Source organism: Mus pahari, chromosome 18 (assembly GCF_900095145.1).
Source record: "Mus pahari chromosome 18, PAHARI_EIJ_v1.1, whole genome shotgun sequence".
NCBI lineage: Eukaryota > Metazoa > Chordata > Mammalia > Rodentia > Muridae > Mus > Mus pahari.
In genome coordinates this window covers 2,752,229-2,759,861 of record NC_034607.1, presented here as the reverse complement: position 1 = coordinate 2,759,861, position 7,633 = coordinate 2,752,229, and the positions used below count along the sequence as shown (strand labels likewise).

The window sequence follows — 7,633 nt, the reverse complement described above, 5'->3', positions numbered from 1 at the left end:
TGGGGAGCACAGAGGACAGGCTGTGTAGCACAGAGGACAGGCTGGGGAGTACAGAGGACAGGCTGAGAGCACAAAGGACAGGCTGGGAGCACAGAGGACAGACTGGGGAGCACAGAGAACAGGCTGGGGAGCACAACAGACAGGCTGTAAGTACAGAGGACAGGCTGGGGAGCACAGAGGACAGGTTGGGAGCACAGAGGACAGGCTGGGGAGCACAGAGCATAGGTTGGGGAGCACAGAGGATAGGTTGGGGAGCACAGAGGACAGGTTGGGAGTATAGAGGACAGGTTGGGGAGCATAGATGACAGGCTGGGAATATAGAGGACAGGCTGGGAGCACAGAGGACAGGCTGGGAGCACAGAGGATAGGCTGGGGAGCACAGGTCTCTCACTTGGTCTCACTGACTTCTTGGCTTCTTTCCAGGGGAAACCATCCCAGCTTCAGTCTCAGTTCCGCCTCACATACACCATGATCCTCAACCTGCTGCGGGTGGACGCCCTCAGAGTTGAGGACATGATGAAGAGGAGCTTCTCAGAGTTTCCATCCCGCAAGGACAGCAAGGTGAGGTTAGGGTGAGCAGCGTAGCTGTTGAGACCGGCAGGCTGGGCTGGCCAGGTGGGCATGCAGAGGCAGTGGGGTTGTGGAGGGTATAGAGGCAGGGCTGGCAGACTCCTCACAGCCTCTGCTTCTTCTCAGGCCCATGAGCAGGCTCTGGCTGACCTCACCAAGAGGCTGGGGTCTTTGGAGGAGCCTGATGTGACTGGTCAGTTGGCTGACCTGCCTGAGTATTACAGCTGGGCAGAGGAGCTGACAGAGACCCGGAACATGATCCAGGTGAGTGAGTGGGGATGTGGAGACGGTAGAAGGGACAGTGGGTCAGTTTGGTGCTCCTAAACTTAGTCACCGTGTCCTGGTCTCTCATCCTCCTATGCCCCCGTGCCTGTCCTGTTCTCCAGCGACGCATCATGGAATCTGTGAACGGGCTGAAATCTCTCTCAGTGGGAAGGGTGGTAGTTGTGAAGAATGAGGAACATCACAATGCACTGGGTGTGATCCTGCAGGTGAGGATGAGAGGGTTCAGCACCACAGTGGGAGGCCTGGCAGTCTTTCTGTTGGCTCAGGTATGTTAGGATTCTGGTGTGCTCATTTTTGCTCTTATTACCACTTTGTCCCTGTGCCTGGCCCCCAAGCTGCTCTAATTGCTTGGCGTGGCCACCCCTCCACAGCTCAAGGGCTCTGTGTGTGGGTCCCAAAGCTTGTCCTGTACTTTTGCCTCCTATAGGTCTCCTCAAACTCCACCAGCAGGGTATTTACAACATTGGTCTTGTGTGATAAGCCTGTTGTGTCTGATAATCCAAGGGACAAGGGGCCAGCCACTCCAGATGTGCCCCACCCAGATGACCTTGTAGGCTTCAAGCTGTTCCTGCCTGAAGGTGAGGTGAGAGGCAGGCAGTGCCTGAGCCACAGTGAGGGCTGGCCTGGCCTGACCAGAGTCGCTTCCCAGGGCCCTGTGAGCACACTGTGGCCAAGCTCCAGCCAGGAGATGTGGCTGCCATCTCTACCAAAGTGCTCCGGGTGAATGGGGAGAGGATCTCTGAGGACTTTAGCAAGAGGCAGCAACCAAAATTCAGGTCAGAGACTTATTCCATGGAGGAGAATGTACCATGAATATGTATGTAAAAAGGGCCCGTGAAATGGGGTGGTGCAGGGACTTCCTCAGCCTGAGCTCCGGAGGCTTCCGTGGTAAAGCCTCTTGGCTCAGATCACAAAATCCGTTCCCCGTTCAGAAAGGACCCTCCTCTTGCGGCTGTGAGCACTGCTGTTCAGGAGCTGCTGCGTCTGGCTCAGTCCTATCCAGCAGGACCCCCAACCCTTGACCCTATCAACGACCTGCAACTCAAGGATGTGGCAGTGGTAGAAGGTGGGCTCCGGGTCCGGAAGCTGGAGGAGCTGATCCGCGGGGCTCAGTGTGTGCACAGTCCCCGGTTTTCTGCCCAGGTAGCTCCTAGGCAGAGCCAGCTCTGACTCCCCAACCCTATGCCCCGTGCACTCTTGCTGGGGGTGACGGGTGCCAACAGTCACTGCTGTGGCTTTTCTCAGTACGTGAAGCTGCGGGAGCGAATGCAGATTCAGAAAGAAATGGAGAGGCTGCGCTTCCTCCTTTCTGACCAGTCGCTGTTACTGCTCCCTGAGTACCACCAGCGTGTAGAGGTAAGGGCAGGATGGGGGTGTGAGGTTAGGGAAGCTCAGGGAGACCGCAGGCTCCCCAACCCTCCCTGGTCCGTGCAGGTGCTCCGGACCCTGGGCTATGTGGATGAGGCTGGCACAGTGAAGCTGGCAGGCCGAGTGGCCTGTGCCATGAGCAGCCACGAGCTGCTCCTCACAGAACTCATGTTTGACAATGCACTGAGCGCTCTGCGACCAGAGGAAATCGCGGCTCTGCTCTCTGGCCTGGTGTGTCAGAGCCCTGGGGACCCCAGTGATCAGCTCCCAAGTACCCTCAAACAGGTAGGGGCCATCACCCCTCTCCTGGATTGTGCATCGCCACCCACACCCCTCCACCCTCTTCTCAGTCCTGGTAAATGCCTCCCACAGTGTGTCTGGTTTCCTCCTGAACAGGGCCCTCCCTGGTCCTGATGCTGGAGGTCTTGACCCTCCCTTCCTCCTTTGCAGGGGGTAGAACGTGTCAAAGCTGTGGCCAAGAGGATTGGTGAGGTTCAGGTGGCCTGTGGCCTGAACCAGACAGTGGAGGAGTTTGTGGGAGAGCTGAATTTTGGCCTGGTAGAGGTTGTGTATGAGTGGGCTAGGGGTATGGTAAGTGCCGGGTTTGGCAGGTGGCTGGCTGGGAGAGGCCACACAGACCTGGCACATTTAGTCTTCACTCTGCTCTCCCCATAGCCCTTCTCCGAGTTGGCAGGGCTCTCAGGGACCCCTGAGGGCTTGGTTGTCCGCTGCATCCAGCGTCTGGCTGAGATGTGTCGCTCGCTTCGAGGAGCAGCACGTTTGGTGGGCGAGCCTGTGCTGGGTGCCAAGATGGAGACGGCAGCCACCTTGCTACGGCGGGACATCGTCTTTGCGGCCAGCCTCTACACCCAGTAAAGGATGTGTGGATAGAAGTGTAACAATAAGCTGGGTAGCAGTAGCGAAGAGGCAGATAAATCTCTTGGAGTTCAATGCCAACCATGTTTTGAAAAAACTAAAAAACCAAAAATATAAATAAAGAGCAACCCAGAGAGTGTGGAGTATGGTGACTCGGAGTAGAGGTGACTCCATTCAGACATAGCAAGAGACCCACTTAGAAACACACCTTTATTATCTGCACAGGGCCCAGACTTGTCCTCAGTCCTTGGGAGAGGGAGTCTTTGAGAGTGGTTGGAGGTCTTGGGTCATAGCCTCCACATACCATGAGGGCAGGAAGGCATAGGGTGCGTCACGATGGACAGACACAGTGACGGGGCCACCAGGTTCCCAGGAGAAGAGGTGGACGAGCCTGTGGAAGACGGAGGTGTGGGGTGAAGCCAGAGATTGAGCTGGGCTCCAGAGGCAGTGCACAAACATGAAGGCCTTACCTGGGATCGTCCTGGACTACTGTGCTCTGGGCAAAGCTAAGGAAGGCAGCACAGAAGTTCATGCACACAGAGGGATTCCAGCCTTCTCGGTCATTCTGGAGGGGGCACAAGAGTCAGAAGGCTGGGGGTGCAAAGAGGAAAAGGCAGGTGGCAAAGGGGCACTGGGTCTGAGGACTTGGTACAGGGGGTGGGGAAACAGATGGCCACTCTGACACCCTGCCTTACCCTGACGTTTTCAAACATCTCCATGGTAGGAAAGGTCTTTAAGGAACAGACAAAACCTTCTGGGTTCCGGAAGCCGGCCACAACATGTGGAACCCCCGGGAGGAACGACTGAGCCCACCATTTCAGCAACTTGTGTCTGACGGGAGAGGCAATGGGTCAGCAGGACCCTCCTCCACCCCTTCCAGGCAGCATCTTCCCCACACCTCCCGTCTGTCCCGGCCTGGCCTGAACCTGTAAAAGCTCCTCCACTGGCCAGGGCTGTGCATCTCCTTGGATGTCTTGAGCTCCACATAGCAGGAGGGAGGCTGTGTGCAAGGAGCCTGGGGGTCCAGGCAGTCGACCTCCCCGGAGAACAGGAGAGGGTGGTTCCCCAGGCGGCTGCGTAGCACAGAGCAGTAGGCCACGTTGGTGTTAACTTCCCCAGAGGGGTCTGGGGAGCCTCCGGGTTTGTCTGCACAAGAAGAGAAGCCAGCAGCAGAGGAAGGGGCTCTCGACCTCTGTGGAAGGGGAGAGGGGCCGCACGGCCGCGACGACTCTCACCTGCGCACATGTACTGCTCAAATTTGTAGCCCATGTACATGAGCTCCCGGAGGAGGGGTGGCCGTGCAAGCCTCTGTGCCCGAGCAGCCGGGGTCTCCACCTCACTTAGGTACAGTGTCCCTTGGAACCGGGAGGCTGCCAGTTGCCAGCCCTCCTGCCGCTCATACGGTGTGGTCAGCAATTTTGTCAGGTGCCCTCGCCATGTCACCGTGGCCCCTGCCAGCCAGCCGGGACCCCTGGGAGGGAAGAATGTGGGGTTTATGGTCTGACTCGAGTTTTAGTTCTGTTGACTCAAAGTCCCCACTAAAGACCACTTGGCTCTCCCAACTTCACAAGAGAAAGCCAGGTCAGCTTCTGCGTTGCACCGGGCTCACCCCTCCAGCTGGTTCCGGTGTTCCAGGACCCAGCGCAGCAAATGGTCCAACCTCTCTTGGACTTCCTCGTCCCGGGGCTGGTATCGGTCAGGGTATCCATCCCTGAGGTCAAAGTCCGGGCCTGGGCCGTTGATGGGGGGTGGGCTGTAGTAGCGGAGGGCTCGGGCATCTCCATGGTACTGGCGTTGTGCGTCCAGGGAGAAGCAGCCCAGTTCGGATGGGCGCCGGTAGAACGGGAAGGGTCCCGAGTACAGAGAGGGCTGTGTCCGCAGTGAGGGGACGGCCCGGGGGAGTTTGTTCCAAGGCTTTGCCACCTCTGTCTTCTCCGTTTTTCTCTTGGTCCCTCTGGGCTCCATGAGGTCCTGCGAGGAAAGCGTTTCCCGTGGACAAGGACCGAGTGAGCTTTCAGGTTCGGGCTCTGCGTGTCGGGAGCCGGGCGCCTCGTTCCCACCCACGGACCCCGGAACGCGGCGAGCTTGAGGACTTTGGGGGTTGAAGCTAAGACTTGGTTACCTCAAAGCTCCCCACCCTGACCGACCTCCACCTCCTCGAGACTGCGGCGTCAGGGCGGCGCGTCAGAAGCCGGAGAAGGATGCTCCTGATGACGCAATCACCCACCCTCAGGGCCGGAGTGGGCGAGGTCTGTCCGCACCGGAGCAGGGTCCCAGGCGGGCCACTCGCGCCGCCGCGCGCCCCAGTAGGCGCCCCGGACGGGAGCCAATCAGCAGCGGCGCGGGCGACGGAAGTGAGGCTGCTGTCGTCATCAAACTCAGACGACCAGCCGGAGGGCTCGTCGTCATTATTTTGCGCCGGAAGACGCTGTCTTCGGGATTCCTTTCCCGGAACCCTGAAATCCAGGTTATGAATCGCAAGAGACGGCTCCTGGCGTCTGAGGCTTTTGGGGTGAAGCGGCGGCGGGCGCCGGGGCCTGTGAGAGCGGATCCTTTAAGAACGAGAGCAGGTAACCATGGCAACCCGGGTGCGGAAGGCCCGCGGGTATCCTCCCGAGGAGGAGGAGGAGGAGGAGGAGGAGGACCCAGGGTAGGTAACCATGGCAACCCAGGCGCGGGGCCGCGACTCTCTGAGGGCTGGGGCGCTCTCTCCATCCTAGCCCTCCACCCGGACCTAACCTCGCGCTTGCTCCACCACAGGCTCGGCGCGCGAGGCCATCGAGGAGCTCGTGAAGCTGTTTCCCCGGGGGCTGTTCGAGGACGCGCTGCCGCCCATCGCGCTGAGGAGCCAAGTGTACAGTCTCGTGCCAGACAGGACGGTGGCCGACCTACAACTGGTGAGGAGCGCTTTGGAGACCTTTGGCGCCCCAAGCCCCGGCCCACCGACCCGCAACCTCTAGGGCACTCGCCCCGTCCCTGTCGCTCAGACACCCAGTCGACCCGCCAGTCCGTCAGCAGGCGTTAGGCCAAGGCAAATGCAGAGCAAATCTCAGGGGTTTGGAACTGCAGGCAGATGTCACATCGGACAGGTGATGGCTCTTAGAGAAGGTTAGTGAGCTCCGGCAAAGGTGTACGGAAGGTCACCGGTGAGAGACATTGACTGAAGGAGAGAGATGAGTCTAATGTTAACTCTCAGATTTCCCAAGTGATCGGTTAGTGACTAGAGGAGGGAGGCACAGAGTAACCGCTTGCCTGATGTGCGCACACTGAGTTGCAGATTATAGATGTATGAGACAGTGGGCTATGACGCTGCAGACCATTCTAGGCTGTGGTGCACAAGTAGAAGGCATAGGGGCTAAATGAGATCCTTAGGGAGACGAGGGGAGTGATGTAACCTTGTGACCAAGTTTAGAAGGCGATTGAAAGCCAGGGCCATGTCTCTTCACACAAAAAACCACAGTGGGCAGGTTTCAGTCTCTGTTTTATAGGAACTCTCACTCCTCTGCCTGAGTCGAAGGTCATAACACTGTGAACGGCGCTCTGCTGTTACATCTCTGGGCTCCTTTTAACTTGGGCAGTTCCTCCTCAGCATCTGTCACAGATCCCTCTTGCTTAGCTTTGTCCTGATATTGTTACAGAGTTTCTGACCCCGATTCCTACAGGTGACCTCTGACGTCCTCCTCAGGCCATGGCCCCTGTGCTTCCTTTTCTATAACTGTTTTTTTTTTTTTTTTTTTAAACCTTTCAGTGTTGCATAAGTTTTAAGACAAGGTCTTAATTTATAGCCCAGACCGCCTTAAACTTGATATCCTCCTGCTTTCATCGACCTAATGCCTGGGGTTTACAGTGGTCAGAAGATAATTAGAGGGAGTCTCCTATTTCTTTGGAGAGGGGAGGATTGAACTTGGGTCAGCAGACTTGGCAGCAGAGTCACCTCCTCAGCCCTGTCACCAGCTCTAAAAAATTTCTCTTTGTCCTCCCTCTTTGCTTTCTTCTGGCACTGAAATTACATAGACATCTTATCTTCTCTGAACCCCTTCAGACACTTCCATGTTCAATAGTTTTGGGCTTTCTTTTATAATTGTACTGTGTAGTTTCATCTTAGATTAATAATCTGTTCAGAAAGCTTAATTTAATTTGCTTGTGGCTATGTGCTTGTAAGCATGGGTGTGTGTACACGTGGGTTTGCACTCTCAGATGCCAAAGATGGCACAGAAGATGGAGCTGGGGAGGTACAAGTTACAGGTGGTTGTGAGCCACCAGATGTGTGAGCTAGGAACTGAATGTGGGAGCTCTGCAAGAGCAGGAATTCCTCCAGCACCAAGCATTGTTCCCGCCCCAGATTGAAAGTCTTTTATTCAGCTGTACTAAAATATTTCACACTCATTGAGGTCTTAGTTTATTGTCTTCATTTCTCTGTTTTAAATTCTCTACTGGGACTTTTACTTATTTATTTTATTTTATTTTATTTTTTGAGACAGGGTCTTTTTTTTTTTTTTTTTTTTTTTTTTTTTTTTTGCCAAACATTACTGCT

The 7,633-nt window shown here is 56.1% G+C and overlaps 3 protein-coding genes across 4 annotated transcripts in view; 2 read left to right on the top strand and 1 right to left on the bottom strand.

Moving 5' to 3' along the window:
- Skiv2l (Ski2 like RNA helicase) overlaps window positions 1–3,249 on the top strand; it is an 11,335-nt gene extending 8,086 nt beyond the window's left edge. The window contains exons 19-28 of the mRNA XM_021217544.2: window positions 424–561; window positions 697–834; window positions 957–1,061; window positions 1,283–1,433; window positions 1,505–1,631; window positions 1,788–1,998; window positions 2,101–2,211; window positions 2,290–2,508; window positions 2,674–2,814; window positions 2,899–3,249. Coding sequence (XP_021073203.1) covers window positions 424–561; window positions 697–834; window positions 957–1,061; window positions 1,283–1,433; window positions 1,505–1,631; window positions 1,788–1,998; window positions 2,101–2,211; window positions 2,290–2,508; window positions 2,674–2,814; window positions 2,899–3,099 — 1,542 coding nt within the window. The 3' untranslated portion in view covers window positions 3,100–3,249. The remainder of the gene's footprint in view (window positions 1–423; window positions 562–696; window positions 835–956; window positions 1,062–1,282; window positions 1,434–1,504; window positions 1,632–1,787; window positions 1,999–2,100; window positions 2,212–2,289; window positions 2,509–2,673; window positions 2,815–2,898) is intronic.
- Window positions 3,212–5,427, bottom strand: Dxo (decapping exoribonuclease). Of its 2 annotated transcripts, none has more exons than XM_021217546.2 (7): window positions 5,247–5,427; window positions 4,709–5,070; window positions 4,335–4,570; window positions 4,026–4,245; window positions 3,795–3,930; window positions 3,570–3,664; window positions 3,212–3,490 (listed from the first exon to the last, which is right to left on the bottom strand). In XM_021217546.2, exons 2-7 carry the CDS (start codon window positions 5,062–5,064, stop codon window positions 3,340–3,342), a joined length of 1,194 nt encoding a protein of 397 aa, XP_021073205.1. In that variant the 5' UTR covers window positions 5,065–5,070; window positions 5,247–5,427; the 3' UTR covers window positions 3,212–3,339. The 2 variants fall into 2 exon arrangements, with proteins under 2 accessions (XP_021073205.1, XP_021073204.1); XM_021217545.1 differs by having other exon boundaries at window positions 3,244–3,490; window positions 5,222–5,421.
- Window positions 5,428–5,545: 118 nt separating this feature from the next.
- Stk19 (serine/threonine kinase 19) overlaps window positions 5,546–7,633 on the top strand; it is a 7,325-nt gene continuing 5,237 nt past the window's right edge. Inside the window, exons 1-2 of the mRNA XM_021218057.2 lie at window positions 5,546–5,669; window positions 5,860–5,996. Of these exons, the coding sequence (XP_021073716.1) occupies window positions 5,570–5,669; window positions 5,860–5,996 (237 nt within the window). The 5' untranslated portion in view covers window positions 5,546–5,569. The remainder of the gene's footprint in view (window positions 5,670–5,859; window positions 5,997–7,633) is intronic.

What these genes read in the sequence shown, in the direction of transcription:
- Dxo (XM_021217546.2), bottom strand. Translation starts at nt 5,064, where the DNA reads ATGGAGCCCAGAGGGACCAAGAGAAAAACGGAGAAGACAGAGGTGGCA. An exon ending in CACCGGAACCAGCTGGAGGG is followed by an intron (nt 4,571 to 4,708) that starts GTGAGCCCGGTG and finishes CTTCCCTCCCAG; the next exon opens with GGGTCCCGGCTGGCTGGCAG. An exon ending in GTAGTCCAGGACGATCCCAG is followed by an intron (nt 3,491 to 3,569) that starts GTAAGGCCTTCA and finishes CGTCTTCCACAG; the next exon opens with GCTCGTCCACCTCTTCTCCT.